This window comes from Macaca fascicularis, chromosome 11 (genome assembly GCF_037993035.2).
Source record: "Macaca fascicularis isolate 582-1 chromosome 11, T2T-MFA8v1.1".
Taxonomy (NCBI): Eukaryota; Metazoa; Chordata; class Mammalia; order Primates; family Cercopithecidae; genus Macaca; species Macaca fascicularis.
In genome coordinates this window covers 108,344,479-108,368,549 of record NC_088385.1, presented here as the reverse complement: position 1 = coordinate 108,368,549, position 24,071 = coordinate 108,344,479, and the positions used below count along the sequence as shown (strand labels likewise).

Genomic DNA, 24,071 nt, shown 5'->3' with positions numbered 1-24,071 from the left:
ATGAGCTCCTTGCAGTGACAGAGTGCCCATCTCGCTTTAGTCTTAGCTTTTTAAACCTCTGCTAATCTAAAAGATGAGGTGTTACATTATTTTCATTTTTATGGGCTATTATTATTTCTTATTTTGTGAACTGATTTTTTTGTGTCATTTGCCCACTTAAAAAAAATTAGAATTCATTTCTGTAAGTCTTACCTCAATCATTATATCCAAACAAGAGTCCAAATCCCCGACTTGCAGCTTATTGGTGAGGCCTTGCAGCAACATGTGAACAGTGAAAGTCAGCACATGGACCTAAGGTAAGATGCACAGTAACAATATGAATGTTAACAGTGTCACACTAGGAAAACATCAGATCTAGGAAGCACTGCAAAGAGCACACTCAGAGTTTATATGTCTTCTATTGCCAGGAGAAGCTTCCACAAATGACACAGTTATTTCACTATCTAAAATCTTATAACCAAATGATCACTTTGTACCAAAGGTGTTCAGAAACACACTACCATTCTTAGATCTGTTGTTGGGACTAAACCAGGCCAGTGATTTATAAAGAGAGGCACAAGAGTCTTGAACTTTATTTTTATTTATTTATTTTGGAGACAGAGTGTTGCTCTTGTAGCTCAGGCTGGAGTGCAATGGCGCGATCTCGGCTCACTGCAACCTCCGTCTCCCGAGTTCAAGAGATTCTTCTGTCTCAGCCTCCCGAGGAGCTAGGATTACGGTCACTCAGCACCATGCCTGGCCAATTTTTTTGTACTTTTAGTAAAGGTGGTGTTTCATCATGTTGGCCAGGCTGACCTCGAACTCCTGACCACAGGTGATCTGCCTGCCTCAGCCTCCCAAAGTGCTGCGATTACAGGCATTAGCCACTGTGCCTGGCCAAGAGTCTTGAACTTTAAAAAAAGAAGACCAACCTGTGAATTAAGGAGCTTGCCCATGTTGAATGCAATCAAAGCTTGTAAATAAAAGGTTATGAAGGAAACAAGTTTTTGCATCCCATAGCAACCAAGCTGATGTTTCCTGAGCGCTTACTACAGGGTAGGTACTGTATGAATACCTTGCATGTATTACATCATTTAAGCCTCACTCAGCCAATCTATGGAGTAGGTACTACATTATGAGCAGTTTTTAGACGAGGAAGCTGAGGCACAAAGAGGTCATGGATAAGAACTGGTGGAGTGAAGATTAGAAACCAGTCTCAGGCTCTACAACAGGTTATCCTGCCTCTCAAGCTTTTTGAATTCTTTATGCTGCTTCTAGGGCTGTGAAATTATCAAGGTAAATATCAGATAATGGTCATAGGCTAAGGAAACACATTTAGTTGTCAAAACATAGATTGGGTCTTAAAGGCATAGTTTCTTATGTACTTACTTGTGATCCTTCATTTTTTTTTGGAGGCAGAGTTTTGTTCTGTCGCCCAGGCTGGAGTGCAGTGGTGCGATCTCAGCTCACTGCAACCTCTGCCTCCTGGGTTCAAGAAATTCTTATGCCTCAGCCTCCAAAGTAGCTGGGATTACAGGCATGTGCCACCATGCCCAGCTAATTTTTATATATACATATTTTTTAATAGAGACAGGGTTTCAGCATGTTGGCCAGGCTGGTCTTGAACTCCTGACCTCAAGTGATCTGCCCACCTCAGCTTTCCAAAGTGCTGGGATTACAGGTGTGAGCCACAGCATTCGGCCACTACTTGTGATCTTTAAGTACTTTTATATATAGACAGGTTCCCAACTTACATTGTTTTGATCTACGATTTTTCAACTTTATGATGGATTTATTGGGACACTATCTCATCAAAAAAGTCAAAAAGCATCTGTATTTGAAATGTTTGCTGTGAAACTTATATATATAGAGAGAGACAGGGTCTTGCTATGTTGTCATGCTGGCTTTGAACACCCTGGGCTCAAGGTGTTCACCTCCCACTTCAGCCACCTGAGTCGCTGGCAGTAAAGGTGCACACCACTGTGCCCAACTTTCCTATAACTGTAAAAAATCCTTTCGGTGGCGGTGAGGATGACGAGTGATGCTCAAAGAGAACAATTCTGGTACAGTCTACATGATCAATACTAAAGCTGAAATCAGTTGTTCTCTCAACTCTAATTTAGTTATTTTAACAAATAATGGGATAGACTTGAAGAACAGATGGTTACAGAAAAAAGGGCTACTCATTTAAATACCTCAGGTGTTCCTTAAAAATGTGTGCATGAATCCTCAAGAACAGAGATGTGTTCCTCCTTGTATGTCCAGTTCCCAATAGACCATGTCTCGCAATGCTGTGGTGGTGGCAGTGGCCTTGAAATGGGGACGGGCGGAGCTACAACTCTGGGAGGGGAAGTTTCCTCTACATTCATTGGAACTATAGTTCTCAGAGGGTTGGCCTAGTCTAGTTGCTTTTCTGTTTCTGTCTTGCCATTGCTTGGCCCCTGATATGGGCACAGCTGCAGGAGGCACATGGCAGAGTGGGAAAAATAAAGCCCCAGTTTTCTAGCAGAAAGACTTAAACGAATGCAAAAATTAAGTGTCAGCAAAGAAATAGAAGATCTAAAGAAAAAATAAATGAATATTTTAGAACTGAAAAACCCAAAAACTGAAATAAGAAACTCATTGGATGAACTCAATTGCAGAAAGATATGAAAGAGGGAAGAGTCAGTTAACCTGCAGATAGACTGAAAGAAATTATCCAACAGAAACAGAGTGGAAGAATAGCAAAAAAAAAAAAAAAAAAATGTATATATATATATATATGAATACAGCCTCAGGAACCAGTGGGAGAAAAACAAACATTCATTTCACTGGAGTCCCAGGAGAGGAGAAAGAGTGCACTGCAGGAAATTTATTTTAAAAAATACTGGGGCTGGGTGCAGTCGCTCATGTCCGTAATCCCAGCATTTTGGAAGGCCGAGGCAGGCAGATCTCTTGAGGCCAGGAATTTGAGACCAGCCTGGATAACATGGTGAAACCCCATAGCTACTAAAAATACAAAAACAATTAGCTGGGCGTGGTGGCTCATGCCTGTCATCCCAGCTACTTGGGAGGCTGAGGGATGCGAATTGCTTGAACCTGAGAAATGGAAGTTGTAGTAAGTCAAGATCATACCAGTGCACTCCAGCCTGAGCGACAGAGCAAGACTCTGTCTCCAGAAACAAAACAAAACAAAACAAAAACACAAACAAATACTGGCTGAATCGTCTTCAAATGTGGCCAAGAAGCTCAGCAAGTGCCACACAGAGTAAACCCAAAGAAATCCACGCTTAGACACGTCATGATCAAACTGCTGAAAAATAATGGCAAAGCCTTTAAAGCAGCCCAAGATAAACAGCACATTAGTAAGAAGGGGGCAACAAATTGAATAACTCATCAGAAAGGCAGGAAGGGATGCTTCATAATTTGTAAGTGTGATGATGGGGTTTTTGTGTTTATGTGTGAGATGTGTCTCCTTCAACCTTGTTACAATAGTTGGGCATTATCTGCCTGATGTGGAAAAAAAAGAAAAGACAGGTTGGAAGGAAGTAGAACAATATTTTTAAAGGAAAGAACTAAACAGCTAAAAAGAAAGAACCGTTAAAGTGAAATTATATATCCAGCAACAATATGTTTTAGGAATGAAGCTAAAAGGAAGACATTCATAGAAGAAAACTAAGAGAATCTGTTCCCACCGTGCCTGCTCCATAGCATTGCTAAAGGACACACTCTAGACTACGGCAAAATGATATTAGAAAGACGTGTGGAAATTCAGAAATGAAGGAAGAACAGCAGAAACAGTAAATCTCTAGGTAGAACAGACTACTCTCCTCTTTTTTTGGGGGGGGGGTGGGGGTGGGGACGGAGTCTCGCTCTGTCACCCAGGCTGGAGTGCAGTGGCGCGATCTTGGCTCACTGCAAGCTCTGCCCCCTGGGTTCACACCATTCTCCTGCCTCAGCCTCCCGAGTAGCTGGGACTACAGGCGCCTGCCACCACGCCCGGCTAATTTTTTGTATTTTTAGTAGAGACGGGGTTTCAGTGTTAGCCAGCGTGGTCTCAATCTCCTGACCTCGTGATCTGCCCGCCTCGGCCTCCCAAAGTGCTGAGATTATAGGCGTGAGCCACTGCGCCCAGCCCAGACTACTCTCCTCTTAAGTGCTGAGAACTTGTGTGACAATTATAAGTAAAAATTGTAATACTGCCTAATGAAGTTTTCAATATACAGAGATGTTAATACATAAAGAGCTATAATACAAAGGGTGAAGGGCAAAGGGACCTACAGGGTGATATGGTTTCTACATTCCACTTGAATTGGTAAAACACTGATTCTCAGTAGACTCTTGAAAGTTAAGTTAATATATGGTAATCTATAGAGCAACTACTAAAAATCTATACAAAGAAAGATAGTCAAAATGAATATGACATTTCTTAGTGTGTTAGATTTATAGTCTATAGACTAGGAACCTTAACCATTAACAAACTAGGATGTACAAGGTAAAGCTAACTACCAGGAGTCTTAATCATATAGATGGTACCAAAATTGTTTTCTTCAAGCATCATTCTTCATCCCCAACCCAACAAGTAACATGGCTGCTTACTTGAAAAGAACAAGCTACAGCGTTCCTCAAACTTCAAATCACCCAGGGATCATATGAAAATGCAGTTTCTGTAGGTCAGGTGTAGGACCTTTAAATCCTGTATTTCTCACAAGCCCCAGATGCTGCAAATACTGTCTGTCCAGGCGCCATGGTTGGAGCAGCAAGGGGCTAGATAACACATAACCACTCGGACTGCTGCGTATTCCACTTGGTGCTCTTATTTTATTTTTTTGAGACAGGGTTTCACTCTGTAGCCCAGGCTGGAGTTCTGTGGCACAATCACAGCTCACTGCAGCCTTGACCTTCCAGGCTCAAGCAATCCTCCCACCTCAGCTCCCTGAGTAGCTGGGACCACAGACATGTGCCATCAAGCTTGGTTATTTTTATTATTGTTTTTTGTAGGGAAGAGGTCTCACTATGTTAACCAGGCTGGTCTTGAACTCCTGGCCTAAAGTCATCTCCCTGCCTTGGCCTCCCAAAGTGCTGGGTGTACAGGCATAAGCCACCGCACCCAGCCCCTTATTTTATAACTTACATTTTATATTCCAACTCTTAAACAAATGTGTATGTTCTTTATTATTCATACCAGTGATAACACAGTCAATACACATTCAAAAATAATTATATTAAGAACTCAGAGAATATAAAGCTTGATATGAAGTAATTTGAGAGAAAAAGATAGGTCATGTAACCCAAGCCTATGAGGATCTTTTAAAAATCAGATATAGGAACTATTCAAATAACAGATTTCCTTAATACTAATTAGAAACTTTTGAATATTACTGCTCAGTGTCTCAGTGGATCAAATTGATTAAAGACAGGCCCGAAGTTCCATAACTTGCAGTGTTCAAGTTGCAAATATTTTAACTCCAACAGAACTTGAATATAAAGCACAAGATGCAATTTACCTGGTATCCACGGACAAGGGTAGTCTGTAATTCTTTTAAAACATATTGGAGGAAGTGCACACCAAGATCCTCTATTATCTTCGCAAGAGTGCTGCGTGCAATGTCTCTGATTTCTTGGGCTCTGTTCTTGAGTAGGGCACACACTTTCAGCAAAATACTAGAAAATGAGAAGTTGAAAAATGATTAATCAAATAAACGAAGCAATTAAACATACACATATCCTTTTGTCTCTTAATTACTCATAACTCAAATTTCCCTGTTAAGACTCTAAACCACAGCAAGTTATGACAGTACTTTTCCTCTTCCTGACAAAAGAGGTTCAAAAACAAGGAAGAAAAGAAGCAATTTCTGAGTTTCACTAAACTTCTAATTTGTTACAAAACACACCTTGGCAGATTAGCTTCCATAACTTCTTGTGGAAGGGACTGCATTAGTTTAACCATGGCAAACGCTAATGGAACGCGAACCACTTCCTCATCATTCACAACCTTTGACTTGATGAGCTTGTGTTCTTCTTCTCTTTTAGTCTGCAAGAAACATTTAGGTTAAGTTAAAATAAAAGTAAATGGATCAGTGATCTACCAACACTGCAACCTTGTATTTGAAAGACAAATTTTTCTAGAAGGATGGATGATCATTTAAAAAAAAGAAAGAAAAGAAAGGCAGCTCTTTCTATAGATCTTAAGCCCATTTCTAAGTTTATTTAAAAATAAACCAAATCTCTAATTTGAGGATAGCTCTCTAAAAATTATAAAAATAACAGGAGTAAGAATGTTCTACTTCTCAAAGAAGCCATCAGAAAAAAAATAAAGCCAAATTTTCACCAGTGTGGATTTTCACTGCTGTGAAGTATAGGAAACTCATATAAAATGTGTATCAGTTGGAACAGTCAAGTGTTTGAGTGACGCTGTTAGTATATATAAATACAGGGCCTCAAATAAAAGTTTATTTACAAATATACAAAATATACAAAAATATAAATCAATATTATATGCCAGGAGTTAGCAAACTTTCTCTGAAGAGGGCCAGATAGTATTTTTGGCTTTATGGACTCTGACTTAACTCTGATGTTGTGATAAAAAGTCAGTACTAAACACTATGTAAACAAATGGGTAATTGTGTTCCAATAAAGCTATACAAAAACAGGCCACAGGCTAGATTTAGTCCCTGAGCCATTGTTGGCCAACCCGTGTTTCACCCTGAGAAGGAAAGAAAGGCTTTGGCTTCATGAGAACGCACTGCTAAATATTATCTCTGTTAACTAAGAGAAAGATGAATTTTGAATAGTGCAGAACTGACCAAAAAGTACGAAAGGGAAACATATTCTAATTTTTAATAACCTTTTTGGGACACGGGAGTCTCTTAATAACTACTTTGGAGATGGAAAAGCACTTATTTACCATATCAAAATCATAAAGAATGAGTGTTACTGCTTAGTTGCAGCAGGATAAGCCTGAAGTTGAAGGGATAAGAGTAGAGGGGTGAATTGTGAAGTGTTGAGAGAAAAGGAAATCTAAAAGCTGAAATCAATCAATAATCACTAAGAGCCTCAGTGTGACAGGGCTCCACCAACACCAGAATTCACACAGACCTGCTGGACCCCAGATAAAGTTATTACCGTAGATGCAAGGCATTTATGTAGCCTGGGTAGAATATCCCCGGTTATGGTTCCTTGGATATTTTTAATTGTTCTCTCTAATTCTTCCTTGTTTTGAGGAAGGAAAGAGACAGGTTTTGTGATACACTCGGATTCTTTAGCTGATGTCCCTCCAGAGTCAGCTGGATCAGGGGTTCCCGGCTGTTCGTGGTCTGACAAACTCTTGCATGTATTTTCCTTCTCTTCCTCATCCACGTGCTCTAATTCCATGGCCTCAGGCTCTGGTAACTCAATTGCTTCAATGGCATCTATGTTTAATAAACAATAAAAGTCACCTTAAATCAAATAAGGAAACCACAAAGTTGTGGTAAGCAGTTTTTCCCACCAACATCCAACTTCCGATAAAAAATATCTAATCAGCAACTGTGGGCAGGCAAGGTAAGTGCTGAGGAACGAGCAGTAAATGAGAGGACTATGGGTTTTGCTTTCTCACAGTTTAGAGTTTAATGAGAGAGACAAATAAACTGCTGATTATAAAAGAACACAGAACAGCAAGTACAGGGTAATAGGGGAACCCACTGGGAGGCTTGGGGGGCAGGAACGTCTTAACCAAATAAAGCACCTCCATTCATGAGCATGAAAATCCTAATGACAGCCAACTGCCCATAGAGTCTTTGTCAGTTTCTGGTATGCGATTACAAGAATTTTACAAGTTAGTGGGGATTCCTCTTTTCCAATCATCTGGAATAGCTGGTATAGGTTGAAATGATCTACCCCTTGAATGGTTGGTAAAACTTAGCTATAAACCAATCTGTGCCTGGTGTTTTCATCAGATGATTAACTGCAGATTCAATTTTTTTTTTTTTTTGAGACAGAGTCTTGCTCTGTCACCCAGGCTGGAGCGCAGTAGTGCGATCTCAGCTTACTGCAACCTCTGCCTCCTGGGTTCAAGCAATTCTTGTGCCTTAGCCTCCTGAGTAGTTGAGATTACAAGTGTGCACCACCGTGCCCAACTAATTTTTTGTATATTTAGTACACACAGGGTTTCGCTATGTTGACCAGGCTGGTCTCGAACTCCTGGCCTCAAGTGATCCACCTGCCTTGGCCTCCCAAAGTGCTGGGATTACAGGCGTGAGCCACCATGCCCCAGCCTAACTGTGCATTCAATTCCTTTAATGGTTAGAAATCTATCTAGATGTTCTATTTTCTTCTAAAGTCAGTTTTTGCATTATATTTTTCTAAGAATTTGTACATCTCAGCCAAGTATTCAAATTTATAAATACAAGGATACCTTTTGACTTAATTGTGACCCTTTTTAATTCCTAGTAATGTTTATTACATCTTCTATTTTTACAGATCAATCTTGTCAGGCATTTGCCAATTTATAATCTAAGTAGCTGGGATTACAGTTGTGAGCTACTGTCCCTCGCCCAATTTATAATCTTTTCAAATACTTATTTATTTTTAACTTTGTTGATTTTTTTCTACTGTATCCAGTTGATTTTCCACCAATTGCTGCTCTAATTTTTAATTACTTATTTTCTTACACTTTCTTTCTATTTATTGTGTAATGCTCTTTTCACACAAGAAGGTGATAAAATTGGATTTCTATATTAATAATCTACAGCTCACATTTTTTCACTGATACAATTTAGACTAGCCTTCTCTTCTGTTATATAATTTTCCAAGAATACTTAAACCATTCATTTTAGCTTCCCTCCTGACTCATTAATTGGCCATTGCTAGTAAGAGCAGACAAAGGGAATAAGTTGACTGTCACCATCTTTACTCATTATCATAAACTATCCAAGAATAAGATGAAAATCTTGTTTAAGAAAGTTTAAGGGGCGGGCATGGTGGCTCACGCCTGTAATCTCAGCACTTTGGGAGACCGAGGCGGGTGGATCACGAGGTCAGGAGATCGAGACCATGCTGGTTAACACAGGGAAACCCCGTCTCTACTAAAAATATGAAAAAATTAGCCGGGCGTGGTGGTGGGCGCCTATAGTCCCAGCTACTCGGGAGGCTGAGGCAGGAGAATGGCGTAAACCCGGGAGGTGGACCTTGCAGTAAGCTGAGATCGCGCCACTGCACTCCAGCCTGGCGACCAAGAGAGACTCTGTCTCAAAAAACAACAACAACAACAACAACAACAACAAAACGAAAAAAGTTTAAGAAACTTACTTTCTTCATTCTCAATTTTTTCCATTTGTTCTTCAAGAGTTTTGTGGTCAAAGTGGAATGCTTCTAACACTATTACTAGCAAACTGTAAAAAAAAAAAAGTACACAGAAATGTTCATTTGATTATTAATATCATTGGACTATAAAAGGAGAGGAAATTTAAACACTAATAAACATTAAAATTATTTTTATTAGCACTTTTAATTTTAACAGGTATTAGCATAACCTTATTAATACAAGATAAAAGTAAATTGAGATACAGAAAGACTAATTCAGAAAATATTTTTAAAATTACATTTAAAAAACAAAACAAAAATAAGAAGTTTGACCATACCTGACACCCAGTTTTTGATTGATCTGTCCCGTTTGTAAGACATGAATGAAATGTTTCAAGTAATACATATATGCTGACCAAGAGAGATGTTTGCAAATGGCTCCAATAATCTCTGTGGCAGCAATAGTTATATTTTCATGCTGTAAAATAAATCCAGAGTATCAATGCAGAACAAGGATTTGCTAATAAAATGCAAGGCTAACTCAGTATATTGAAAAACTTAGTAGGTTCTCGGTAATTACAGAAGAGAAAGAATGCCCAAACTATGCTCATTTTCCCCTCTAACCCTAGGAAAACATGTTATCCATTTAAAGGAATTATATCATCTTTTAAAGGCTATTAACATATTTTGGACTATTTTCCACTCAGACCTCCTTAATGGGTTCAAGACTACAGAAAGCAAATGAAATAAATTCAATGTAGAAAAACCGACAAATGACAAAAATTATGTATTGTGCTACTCAGTCCTCAAAAGTACATTGTGGGTGGTGGGGGTCGAGGGAAGGAAGATAATCGGAAAAATAGCTAATGCATGTTGGGCTTAAATACCTAGGTGATGGGTTAGTAGGTACAGCAAACCACCATGGCACATGTTTACCTATGTAACAAACCTGCACATCCTGCACATGTACCCTGCAACTTTTATCAAAAAAAAAAAAAAAAAAGTACACTGACTCAGAGACACCTCTTTCAGGCCATGATGAAAAACAGAGAGTGGATTTACCTGTAGACCTTAAACTAGAAAAGCAGGCAAAACGCATGAAACAGGCCAGGCGCGGTGGCACACGCCTGTAATCCCAGCACTTTGGGAGGCCAAGGAGGGCGGATCACAAGGTCAGGAGTACAAGACCAGCCTGACCAACATGGTAAAACTTCGTCTCTACTAAAAATACAAAAATTAGTTGGGCATGGTGGTGAGCACCTGTAATCCCAGCTACTCAGGAGGCTGTGGCAGGAGAATCGCTTGATTCCGGGAGGCGGAGGTTGCAGTGAGCCAAGATTATGCCACGGCACTCCAGCCTAGGCCACAGAGTGAGACTCCATCTTGGAAAAAAAAAAAAAAATACATGAAACAACAGTTTCCAAACCTTGGATATCAACCACTGCAGGCCAGTGATCTCTGACAGAAATAAATAAATAAAGTGAGGCTTATAATTACCCCAATTTACTCTGTGGAGAGAACTGTTAAGTTGCAGCACAGGAAGAGAAACCAAAAAGAGCCCAGTGGTCTTCCTGAGTTAGGAGACAGGGTTGAGGCTACGGTAGCTAGAGTCCACGGGGCACAGCACCAGAGAGAAGAGCTGCACAGAGGGAAGCTGCACAGAGCAAGCCCCTTGAGTCTTCGGCTGAGTACTGAGCAGTAAGCGTGAGTAAGGAAGACACGGGAAAAGAACCAAAGAAGGGAACAGGCAAAACAATCATCAAAGACCATATAAGGTTGAGGCTAGTTCACAGTCCCATCAGCCAGAGTGAAACACCTCATGCTACACAGGGCATTGGGTATTTAGGTCCTTAGAATGGTAGTATCTCAGTACCAGGGCCCTATTAGTCATAGACTAAAGGCTGCTCCTGCCCTAAGAGAGCTTGAAAGCAAGATTCTAAAGAATTAGACTATTCACAAGTAATCTAACTGCATCTGAGAATAATTCTCAGGAATACTTAAAGACATCCTAATGTACCCAACGCCCAGTAAGGTAAAATTCATAATGTCTGGCACCTAATAAGAAATTACAGCTGGGCATGGTGGCGCTCGCCTGTAGTCCCAGCTACTCAGGAGGCCAGTGTGGGAGAATCACTTGAGAATAGCCTGGGCAACAAAGCGAGAACTCCATCTCTACAAAAAATAAATTAAAAATTAGCCAGGTGCAGTGGTGTACACCTGGAGTCCCAGGTACTTGGGAGGCTGAGGTGCGAGGATCATTTGAGTCCAGGAGTTTGAAGCTATGATCATACCACTGCACTCCAGCCTGAGAGACAGAGCGAGACCCTGTGCAAGTTTTCTAGCAGGCTTGGCAATAATTTATAAAATTCTCATATGGTTATAAGTGGTTAAAACTTTAATACTTAGAAAAATAAAAGAAGTGAGAGAAAAGCATAAGAATGTTAAGGAGAGACATGAAAGATATTTTGAAAAGATGAAATTGACTTCTAGAGATAAAAAAGACAATTCTGAGAGGGAAGATATACTGGATGGGATTTACAGCAGATTAGACAATGCAGATAAAAAGATTAGTGAACTTGAAGACAGAGCAGCAGAAAAATGAAACAAAATAAAACCCAGAAAAAAAAAAAAAAAAGATGAAAAAAGCAAAACAATATAAAAGCCTCTGAGTTATGGGACAACTTCAAGTGACCTAATAATGTACACTGGAGTCTCCAAAGGCAAGAGGGGGACCCAAAAATATTTAAAGAAATAATATATGAAAATTGCCAAGTTTGGCTGGGAATAGCGGCTCAACCCTGTAATCCCAACACTTTGGGAGGCCATCGCGGATGGATCACTTGAAGTCAGGAGTTTGACACCAGCCTGGAAAACATAACAAAACCCCGTCTCTATCAAAAATATAATAAAATTAGCCAAGAGTGGTGGCATATGCCTGTAGTCCCAGTTACCAGAGAGGCTGAGGTAGGAGAATTGCTTGAACCTGGGAGGCAGAAGTTGCAGAAAGCAGAGATTGTGCCACTGCAGCCTGGGTGGCAGAGTGACATTCTCACTCCAGCCTAGGTGACAGAGTGAGATTCTGTCTCCAAAAAAAAAAAAAAGAAAAGAAAATTGTCAAGTTTTATGCAAACTACATATCTATATATTCAAGAAGGTCAATGAACCCCGAGCACAAGAATCATAAAAGAAACGACACTAAGGTACTCATAATCAAATGGCTTAAAACCAAAGGTAAAGAGATACATTTTTAAAAGCAGTTAAGAAAAAACTCTATAAAAAAATCCAGAAACTGTCTACAAGGGCCAGGCCAAACAATAACAACAACAAACAAACAAACAAAAAAAACAAAAACAAACAACCCCCAAACACATTACATTCGGGGGAACAAAGTTAAGAATGACTTCTCATTGGAAATAATACAAGCCAGAATACAGTTGAGCACCATCTTTGAAGTACTAGAAGGAAAAAACAAAAACAAAAACACAATAAACCTATCAATCGAGAATTCTATACCCAGCAACATTATCTTGCAAAAACAAAGACAAGCAAAGACAAACAAAAGCTGTAAGAGTGAATCACTAGTAGACCTGGACTAAAAATTAAGGGAAGTCCTCTTGTCAGAAATAAAATGAAGTCCAGGCACAGTGGCTCATGCCTGTAATTTCAGTACTTTGGAGGCTGAAGTGGGAGGGTTGCTTGAGGCCAGGTGTTTAAGACCAGCCTGAGCAACAAAGGAGACCCTGTCTCTACAAACAAAAACAAAAAAACAAAAAACTCACATACACACAACAAACAACAACAACATTCTCCTTTGTTTCCTGCCACAACAAATAAATAAGAAATTTAAAAAATATAATTAGAAGAAGAAAAATGATACCAGATGAATATGTGGAACTCCACAAAGAAACAAAGAGCACCAGAAACTATAAATGTGTAAGCAAATATAAAAGACCTTTTCTTTATTTTCAAAGAGTTCCTTAAAAGATAATTGACTACTTAAAGCAAAAATGACAACAATGTACTGTGTAGTTTAAAATGAATGGAGAGGCAAAAACCTATGGCAAAAATCCCTCAATAACTAATAAGCCAATAGAGATAAAATAAAATCTCAAAAAAGTATAATTAATCCAACAGAAAAAAAGATAAAGAGAAAAAAAGAAAAAATGGGGTCAAATGGAAAATAAGAAGACTCAGATCAAAACACAATCTTATAAATAATCATATTAAATGCGAATGGTCTAAATACCAATTAAAAGGTTGTTGGACTGGATAAAAAGCAAGACCCAGTCAAAAGCTACCAATAAGAAACCAACTTTACATGTAAAGTCATAATTAGGTTAAAAATATAAGTCTAGAAAAGGATATACTGGCAGGGCACGGTGGTTCACGCCTGTAATCCCAACACCTTGAGAGGCTGAGGTGGGTGGATCACCTAAGGTCATGAGTTCCGGACCAACCTGGTGAACATGGTGAAGCTCCATCTTTACTAAAAATACAAAAATTAGTTGGGCGTGGTGGCAGGCACCTGTAATCCCAGCTACTCAGGAGGCTGAGGCAGAAGAATCACTGGAACCTGCTAGGTGGAGGTTACAGTGAGCTGAGATCGTGCCACTGCACTCCAGCCTAGGTGACAGAGTGAGACTCCATCTCAAAAAAAGGAGATACCATGTGAACACCAACCAAAGCTAAGTATACTTTATTTTTTTTTCTTGTCTACATGCCATTCATATTTTAATGGCATCAAACAGTTAGGTTATGCTTACTAGCTTTTTAAACCAGAATATAAGGGAGCTATCTTTTAACTACTTAGATAATTCTTTTAAACATTTTGAATACCCTGAAACAACAGAGGAAATCTACTATTGTATAAGGCTATGTAATCAACAGTATAAATTTAAGTCCCAAATCCTGACATTTCTGCAATTAGATTTGAATTTCTATGATCATTTAATACCACCTTTCATTAATCTTTTTTTTTTTTTTTCCAAATAGTCTTGCTCTGTTGCTCAGGCTGGAGTGCAGTGGTACAACCTCAGCTCACTGCAGCCTCTGCCTCCTGGGTTCACCTGCCTCAGCCTCCTGAGTAGCTGGGATTACAGGCATGCACCACCATGCCTGGCTAATTTTTATATTTTTGGTATAGACGGATTTTTGCCATGTTGGCCAGGCTGGTCTCAAACTCCTGACCTCAAGTGATCCACCTGACTTGGCCTCCTAAAGTGCTGAGATTACAGGTGTGAGCCACTGCACTTGACCTCATTAATCTTTTTAATCAATAATTACTTATCTAGTCTTTACTATGTGCCAGGTACCATTCTAGGCACTGTATAATATAAAGGTTAAAACAGCCCTAAGTTCGAATATCTGTTCTGACTCTGGGCGTCTCTGAGAAAGTTATATAACCTCACTTCTTCTCAGATTGCTCTCCTGTAAAATAGTACTTGAAGAATAGTCTCTACCCTACTCCAGAGGGTTGAGTTGTTGTGAGAATGAAGCACTTGAAATAGTGCCTGGTACCTGGTACGGTGTTAATGATAACTACTATTTCATTTCACTTCCTGTAAGTCATTTGCGAAAATAATGACTGCTCACTAGGGTAGTTAACCAGATTTAAGTCCTATGACACAAAAATAAAAGTATGCAATTTTAATAATGTGATAATTTCTAGGAGGAAGAATATTTTGTGGTGGGCCTTTGTGAGCTAATAATAGAAAAAAACACAAATAATAGCCATCATTTAGATAGCATTTACTATGTGTCAGGCACAGTTCTAAGAGCTTTAGAACTACTCTAAACCTCTAATTATGGTGGTGACATCAACATAAACACAAACTCCATCTATATTTTGGTAAAGGGTGTCATGGTATGGGAAGAGGGTCCTTGGTTTCTAGATCTAATGACCTACCTTGAGCATTTTCTCATCAAAAATTGGAGTCATGGCATAAGGCATGATGTAATTCTGAAGAGATTTAGAAGACAGAACAACTTTGCCTTCCATTAGTTGTTTTGCAAGTTTCTTCAAGGCTCTTGCTCTTCTGTGGATCTATGAGTTAGATAAAATATGAATTAGTTACTGAACAATCTCACCTTCAAACAGCTCCATTTTAGTATTGTATTCTCTTTTCATGAAAAGATTAAAGGAGTGGCCGGGCGCAGTGGCTCATGCCTGTAATCCCAGCACTTTGGGAGGCCGAGGTGGGCAGATCACCTGAGGTCAGGAGTTCGAGATCAGCCTGGCCAACATGGAGAAACCCCATCTCTACTAAAAATACAAAATTAGCTGGGCATGGTGGCACATGCCTGTAATCCCAGCTACTCGGGAGGATGAGGCAGGAGAATCCCTTGAACTCTGGAGGTGGAGGATACACTGAGCTGAGATCGCGCCATTGCACTCCAGACTGGGCAATAAGAGTGAAACTCCGCCTCAAAAAAAAAAAAAGAAAGCACAGTCTATGTGTTACATGAGCAAACACCTGTGCCTTGATTTGCTTTCAGAGATAGAATCCATAGCATTTGTTTAACAGTGAACCCAAAGTATTTACACTTCTTAGGAAAAGGCAGAGAAAAGCGACACTATTATTAACTGTGGTTTGTGATACCACCAAAGAAATCAGAATCCAGGAAATGATCATCTTAATACAAATTTCAATGATGATCATAAAGGCTAAGGAAAGAGAAGCTTAAACCTTTTCAGAAAGTTAAAACACGTCTTTCCAAATGAGGCAGAACTGTTTGAAGTATTTCATAGGTAGGAAAAGCAGAATTGTCTTCTACCTGAATGTGCTTCATGTTCTCAAAGAAGTCCATTTCTGGATCATGGTAATGAGTAAGCTGTACCAAGTCTTTGAATTCCAGTTGGTTTGGAAAGGTTTGAATTAAACAGGAAAGTATCGTGGTATAATCCTGTTGAATACTCTGTAAATATGAAGTGAAGAAAAAAATATTTTATTTTAAAAAGAATTTGCTTCTGAGAGAATATGAGGAAACAGAAAAAGACATAAAATTTTAAAAAGTAAAATATTTCCACTGTTAAAAAAAAAAAAAAAATCAGGATTGCTCGAGCCCAGGAGTTTGAGAACAGCCTGGACAACATGGTGAAATCCTATCTCTACAAAAAATACAAAAATCAGGCAGGTGTGGTGGTGCATTCCAGCCCGGGCAACAAAGTGAGCCCCTGTCTCAAAAAACAAACAAACAAACAAAAAACCTGACAGCTGTATTAGATCAAAAGTGACTGGTGGCCAGGCATGGTGGCTCACGCCTGTAATCCCAGCACTTTGGGAGGCCGAGTCGAGTGGATCACTTGAGGTCAGGAGCTTGAGACCAGCCTGGCCAGCATGGTGAAACCCCATGTCTACTAAAAATACAAAAATTAGCTGGGTGTGGTGGCGCGTGCCTCTAATCCCAGCTACTCTGGAGGCTGAGGCAGGAGAATCACTTGAATCCGGGAGGCAGAGCTTGCAGTGAGCCAAGATCACGCCACTGCAGTCCAGCCTGGGCAACAGAGCAAGACTCCATCTCAAAAAAAAAAAAACAAAAACAGAAAAACGTGACTGCTCTCCTTTCTAGTGCCACTCCCATTAAAAGTCTAGTGACTATTTACTCAATCAAGTATTCTCATTAAATGCACTATGCCTTACTACTTTTCTATACAACAGTAGCAAATGTGGGAAAACAAAACAAAACACAGCCTCAGACAGTAGTGCCTAAAAGACAAAGTTACATACCTCTGTCTGGCTCTTCAGACCTTTCCTCAATTTCTCCAGGAGTGAACGGTGGATAATTTCTCTATAGTCTTTCTCTGTGACATTCAAGGCAGCTAGCTTTTTGATGATACTCATCAGGCACATGCTGGCATTATCACTTAAACTCATATCTCCTAACTGCAAAAAAAAAGAGAAAAAAAAAACCAAATTATTCTATAATAACTACAATATGGAATATTACTTCCCAGTACAAGCATCTACAAAATTCTGTCACCGTGCTTGTAAAAATGCCTACTAAGCAAGTTCCCACAAATACTTCATACCTAAGGGAGAACCAAATGTGGGGCTATGAGGAATATAATACTGTAAATGGCTGAAAAACCATGCTTCCCAAGAAGTGTCATTTAATTTCAGGTAGCACTATGAAATGTCCTTGTTAATTAGTTTTACCTCCCAAAGCAGGCAGTCTAAAAGGTTCACTAAAGCCAGTTTTCAATATTCAGTATCAGGTCATTACTGAAAATGACAGAATTGGCTGCTCCAGAAGCCAGTTTTCTTTTTTTTTTTTTTTTTTTGAGACGGAGTCTCGCTGTGTCTCCCAGGCTGGAGTGCAGTGGCGTGATCTCGGCTCACTGCAAGCTCCGCCTCCCGGGTTCATGCCATTCTCCCGCCTCAGCCTCCCAAGTAGCTGAGACTACAGGCGCCCGCCACCACGCCCGGCTAGTTTTTTGTATTTTTAGTAGAGACGGGGTTTCACCATGTTAGCCAGGATAGTCTCGATCTCCTGACCTCGTGATCCACCCGCCTCGGCCTCCCAAAGTGCTGGGATTACAGGCTTGAGCCACCGGGCCCGGCCGCCAGTTTTCAATATTCAGTATCAGGTCATTACTGAAAATGACAGAATTGGCTGCTCCAGAAGCCAGTTTTCAATATTCAGTATCAGGTCATTACTGAAAATGACAGAATTGGCTGCTGTAGAGTTTGTGGTTTGAAGAATGTGAAAGTGAGTGTAGGGAAGGTATCCTTGACTCAGCCAGCCAGGCAGTGACTTAGAATTTTTTGTGCCGAGTTTTGACATGATTATGAAGAATGAGCATAAAATGGGGAGATTATTTTTTCATATATTACATAATCCTTAATATTAGATGAATAACTATAAATGCCACAAAGAGATCACTGATGCCACTACACAGTTAACAATAATCAAAGGTTTCATTTTCTGCATTTTTGGATTTTAATTCAGTTCAGCAACATAGCACTTAATATAATCCAAACACTTTTTATTTCTCTTATAACTTCAATAAAAAAGGGATAATTTTCAATTAGTATAGTTACGTGTTTATACATTGATGTAACTGATACACCATAAAATTCACCCTTTTAAAAAATTTACAATTTGGCTGGTTGTTGTGGCGCACACCTATAATCCCAGTACTTTGGAAGGCCAAGATGGGCAGATCACCTGAGGTCAGAAGTTCGAGACCAGCCTGGCCAACATGATGAAACTTTGTCTCTACTAAAATGCAAAAATTAGGTGGGTGTGGTGGCGCGCCCATGTAATCCCAGCTACTACTCAGGAGGCTGAGGTGGGAGAATTGGTTGAACCCGGAGGCGGAGGCTGCAGTGAACCAAGATCACATCACTGTACTCCAGCCTGGCTGAGAACAAGATCCTGTCTCAAAAAAAAAAAAAAAAAAATGTACAATTCAATGGGTTTTAGTATATTCAGGAGGTTGTGTGATCATCACCGCTAATTCCAGAACATTTTCATCACTCCCAAAAGAAACCCTATACCCATTAGAAATCACGCCCCATTCCTCCCTTTCTGTAGCCTTTAGTGACCTAATGTACTTCATCTCTATGGATTTCCCTATTCTAATACGTAACTTCTTGAGTTTTTTCAAGATGCTTTCATATGTGTTATTTTATTCACAATATTTGCCTTTCCAATCGTAAGAATAAGTGTTTTGCCAGACAAAAGATTCTTCACACGACGAAATTTAATCCTAAAAACCTTTGTCCCCCCTCAAAAAACAAATTTAAAGATTAGGTCACTGTATTAGGCAGCTGTATTACCAGAACAATAAAAAATAATTTATGAATTTTGCTATAATAACCTACCTCTAGATTATAGAAACAATTATGCATAACTGGAATTAGGTAGTTAACATCCACAATTTGCATTTCTTTAATATAACAGGTGATCGTCTGGAAAGTCTCAAAGCGAAGGTCAAAGTTGATATCATCAAGATGTCTTTGATCGAAGGCGTTAAGCTATAAGAAATGTCATTGAAATTATATAAATGAAGGTATATAAATCTTAAGTAAACAAAAATGATAATACTTTTGAAGCCAAAGAGAACCCTTCTTTCTTACCTTGACAACATCAGTAATATATTTTAACCCACTCTCAAAATCAGAAAGAGTCTGAAAGGAAAGAAAACAGTGTATTACCTTAACTTTTCTGCCCTCCTCCCCTCAGTTCCCTGTCCCCACTCAAATTCGCATAAAAACATCACCCTGGCATGAAGAAAGCCCCTAATATGGTTTATAAGTCATAATTACATTTTTTTTAAAAGGGTGATTTGGAGTAAAAATGAATAGTACAGACCTCGAAAACTGTACAAAGCAATTTTCTTGACAGTTTGTTCTTAATAACTGAGAAAAGTTTTGCTATAGGCTTGAGGAAGCTTGTAGGGTCCACACAATGCTTTAACAAGTTTTGTACTGTCACCAGAATATCGACCTCTGTATCCTTGAGAAGAAATGTTAAGAGAAGTCATATTTTAGTAAGTTATAAACTGGTCAAATTATACTTTAATATATCACAACATAGAAAACAATTACAAATAAGGTATGAAAGTAGTAATTGGAAAAATTATTTTATCATCTTTTAAAAGATTTTAGCATTTTAATTTAATGTAAAACCCTTAAGAATGTGTGAACCAGTTTCTTCCTTTAATTCTAATAAGCAATATATGTAGTTTTGAAACATAATTTCTTCTATTGTCTAATCAAAAAAGATACAAGAAAATGAGCTTGCTGAAGTACAGTAGTCCCTCAGTATCCAAGGGGGACTGGTTCCAGAACCCCAAAAAATACCAAACTCCAAGGATGTTTAAGTCCCTTATATAAAGTGGCATGGTATTTGCATATCACCCACACACCATTCTGTATGTTTTAAGTCACCTCTAGATTACTTATAATACCCAATACAATGTAAATGCTATGTAAATGGTTGTTATACTCAATTTTTAAACTTTGCATCATTTTTATTTTTATTTTATTTATTTATTCATTTTGAGGTGGAGTCTCTTTTGTCCATTCTGGAGTGCAGTGACATGATCTCGGCTCACCACAACCTCCACCTCCTGGGTTCAGGTGATTCTCCTGCTTAAGCTTCCTGAGTAGCTGGGAGTACAGGCACATGCCACCATGCCTGGCTAATTTTTGTATTTTTAGTAGAAACGGGGTTTCACTACATGGGCCAGGCTGGTCATGAACTCCTGACCTCGTGATCTGCCTGCCTTAGCCTCCCAAAGTGCGGGGATTACAGCCGTGAGCCACCACGCCCAGCTGGTTAAAATTTGCATCATTTTTATAATTACATTGTTATTTCTCCAAATATTTTCATCCAAGGTTGGATGAATCCACAGATGTGGAAATGTGAATACAGAGGGCCAATTGTATACACTTCTGGTTGTCCACAGATCTGTGGTCTTCTAAATTGAACAACTGTGTGGTGAGAAATGTTTAGTATCACTACTGAGTCTGACAAATGAGCATGAGCCACTGGAGGACTCTTAACTAAGACTGAACTGTGGTTTGCAAATCATACCAGAAACACTTAGCTGTGTCTGAATATTAAAAGTCTGATTTTTATTCCGTTTTGCCACTGTGATCTACAATTAAGATTATACAATGCGGCCGGGCACAGTGGCTCATGCCTGTAATCCCAGCACTTTGGGAGGCCGAGGCAGGCGGATCACCTGAGGTCAGGAGTTCGAGGCCAGCCTGGCCAACATAGTGAAACCCCGTCTCTACAAAACATACAAAAAAATTAGCTGGGGGTGGTGGTGGGCGCCTGTAGTCCCAGCTACTCGAGGCTGAGGCAGAAGAATTGCTTAAATCCAGGAGGCGGAGGTTGCAGTGAGCCAAGATTGTGCCATGGCACTCCAGCCTGGGACAACAAGAGTGAAACTCCATCTCAAAAAAAAAAAATTTACACAATGCACTTCTTGGGTTCCAGGCTTGTTAGAGAAAGAAAAACGCCTGAAATGAATCAGAAGCTAAACAAGGGAAACAAAGGGGCTAGTACTTTGTTATTGTTGTAGATGATGACGTCTCCACTTTCTTGCCTGCCTGCCCCCATTCCTAGTGTCTGTCCTAATCTTTTCCCTCTCATTTTAAAATTTTATCTATTTAATTAATTAATTTTTTTTTTTTTTTGAGATGGATTTTCACTCTTGTTGCCCAGGCTGGAGTGCAATGGCGCAGTCTGGGCTCACAGCAACCTCCGCCTCCCGGGTTCAAGCAATTCTCCTGCCTCAGCCTCCCGAGTAGCTGGGATTACGGGCATGTGCCACCACATGTGCCACTGGCTAATTTTGAATTTTTAGTAGAGATGGGGTTTCTCCATGTTGGTCAGGCTGGTCTCGAACTCCCGACCTCAGGTGATCCACCCACCTGAGCCTCCCAAAGTGCTGGGATTACAGGCGTGAGCCACCCTGCCTGGCCTAATTTTTGTATTTCTATAAAAAGTCTTTTAAGTTCCTTGGAACAAATGCATCACAAAATCTAGCCAGTAAAAGTGCTGCTCGCAAGTAAACCTAGAGATAAAGCGCTACTCTAAAGACAGAGTAAGTGTCCTACGAGTTTGTACCTCAGCAATATTGCCACGGTGGAGGAATGGAAGGAGAAGCGTAATGAGTAGAGAACTTTGTTCTTTGTCTTTCATAAACTTGCTGATCCTAAAGAAGGAAAAAACAAGTATGTAAGGACCATATACAGGAATATTTCTCTAAGAAGTTAAACTTTTTGTAGAAAAACATCAGTGACTAAAACACAGTTTTAGCATTCCAATACACAGCTAGCTTTTAAGTATGTGTGCATGTATAAAAAGTTTACCTCAGTTACTTAGCTGTGCTACTCTTACTCCTCTCCAACATCAAGCTCATGGCTACTATTCTATTTATTTTGCAATATCTGATTGTGTGGGTTACAGTGAACAGGTGAATAGGTGGGTTAGAGTGAACTCCAGTCCTGTAATCTGGCAATTAGTAATTGCTTTATTTTGCAAAGAAGCAACATTTTTAAGTGCCAAGACTTAAGGGTTTATGTACAGTATTTCAATTTAACACCCACGATAGCCCTGCAATATAGGAATCGTCAGCCTCATTATGCCCAGAGAAAAACTGAAACTCAGAGAAACTGACGTCTCACAGCTAGAAAGAAGTACAGCAGGTCTTTCAAACTCTGGTCTTTCTGGTACCTAATCTCCTTTCATCATCTTTCTACTACCACATAGCCTAGGATGAAATTTAATGAGTGTATTTAGTATGATTTCCCATTCTGCATAACTTAGAAATACAACAGTATTTTAAAAAGCATTGCAAAGAAGTTTCTAGAAGATTCGAACAGATCACTTTTGGTTGATACTGTTTTAAATAACAGAAAAAATACATTTTCAACAACTAAGCCTTGTAATGGTCAATTTAAAATTAAGATAGAATTGTTTCTTGCATTCAGGTTTATCAACCTTTCCCTTTACCAAAATCACAACAGACTCCTAGGTCTATTGCCAAACAGATTCTTTAAAAACCCTTGTGAGACCTTCCTGACAAAAAACAGAACAATCTGCTCTTTCAAGTTAATTATTTTTATTATTACACTAAAGAGTAAAAAACCGTAATTCCACAAAACTCAAAATACACAAAGGCTAAACAAACAAATCTATTAGTCTACTTTAGGATTTTGAAAAATCTGTTCCCTTTAATTTTATTAAACAAGGACAGATGCTATGAACGGTTTCTAGTAAGTATTCCAGCAGAGAAAGGGAATTCTGCATTAACTTAAAAGTAAAGGGGATTCAAAAATACTAAAAAACTTTTTAGCTCTGTATTGCCAGGTTCAAACACCTGAAAAACAAGGTAATTTTTAAAAATTTTATTTTATTTCATTTTCTGACAAAGTTTTACTCTGTCACCCAGGCTGGGGTGCAGTGGCACGATCTCGGCTCACTGCAACCTCCGCCTCCTGGGTTCAGGTGACTCTCCTGCCTCAGTCTCCCGAGTAGCTGGGATTACAGGTGTCCACCACCAGGCCCAGCTAACTGTTGTATTTTCAGCAGAGACAGGGTTTTGCCATGTTGGTCAGGCTGGTCTTGAACTCCTGACCTCAGGTGATCCACCCACCTCAGCCTCCCAAAGTGCTGGGATTACAGGCATGAGCCACCACGCCTGGCCAAGATAATAATTTTTTAAAAAGTTAAAACCAAGGATGGTAATGTTATCTTTTAAGTATCAACATATCACTTACTTTGAAAGAATGCCAAGCTCTTTACTGACTTGTGCTCTATTCTTTTTCTTTTTCACCTTTTCTGCACTTATTGTGGTTTTGCTGAGATACTGAAGAATTGCAGGCACATGAGGTAGAATTAATCTTCCTCCTATTGTGATAGACTCTGAAATAGATAATGATTAATGTTTTGATTTTAATAAACTCTCTTAAGGCATAACTGTACAAAATCTTCATGATGATAAGAAAAGCACTCAACCACTATGAACATTTAGTTAAATTTTGATTCTAAATAAACAACTTTCTTCTTACTCAAAATAGCTATATTACTAGTTAAATCAAGAACTTATTTAAGAGACCTTTGAGGCTTTATTTAAACCATTTTTTGGTAATAGTAAGGGAATTATTTGGGATAATATGGTAAGAAGAATGTAGAGACATGACAGTAGAAATCATTTTCATAATTTCCTGGAGGAGAGTTGAGACTTCTTGAAGAGTAAATAATCTATTCTTATAACTGCAAAGAAAATTCAGTTTATATAAATTAGTATTAGTTCCCAGAGAAAAGAAACTTATGAGCACATGCTCTCAAGTGAGTCAGATTATACT

The 24,071-nt window shown here is 39.2% G+C and overlaps 1 protein-coding gene and 1 non-coding gene across 2 annotated transcripts in view; one reads left to right on the top strand and one right to left on the bottom strand.

The window, feature by feature from the left end:
* Positions 1–24,071, bottom strand: part of UTP20 (UTP20 small subunit processome component) — a 108,826-nt gene that overhangs the window by 24,231 nt on the left and 60,524 nt on the right. Inside the window, exons 31-44 of the mRNA XM_005572002.5 lie at positions 23,484–23,628; positions 21,829–21,916; positions 19,558–19,701; positions 19,323–19,373; positions 19,068–19,220; positions 16,968–17,123; positions 16,015–16,155; positions 15,146–15,283; positions 9,579–9,718; positions 9,247–9,329; positions 7,084–7,370; positions 5,853–5,992; positions 5,466–5,622; positions 193–291 (exon numbers count right to left, since the gene is read on the bottom strand). Coding sequence (XP_005572059.3) covers positions 193–291; positions 5,466–5,622; positions 5,853–5,992; positions 7,084–7,370; positions 9,247–9,329; positions 9,579–9,718; positions 15,146–15,283; positions 16,015–16,155; positions 16,968–17,123; positions 19,068–19,220; positions 19,323–19,373; positions 19,558–19,701; positions 21,829–21,916; positions 23,484–23,628 — 1,922 coding nt within the window. The remainder of the gene's footprint in view (positions 1–192; positions 292–5,465; positions 5,623–5,852; positions 5,993–7,083; positions 7,371–9,246; positions 9,330–9,578; positions 9,719–15,145; positions 15,284–16,014; positions 16,156–16,967; positions 17,124–19,067; positions 19,221–19,322; positions 19,374–19,557; positions 19,702–21,828; positions 21,917–23,483; positions 23,629–24,071) is intronic.
* On the top strand, positions 3,373–3,474 carry LOC123567821 (small nucleolar RNA U13). Its single transcript, XR_006690920.1, has one exon. It is a non-coding gene; the product is annotated as a small nucleolar RNA U13 (small nucleolar RNA).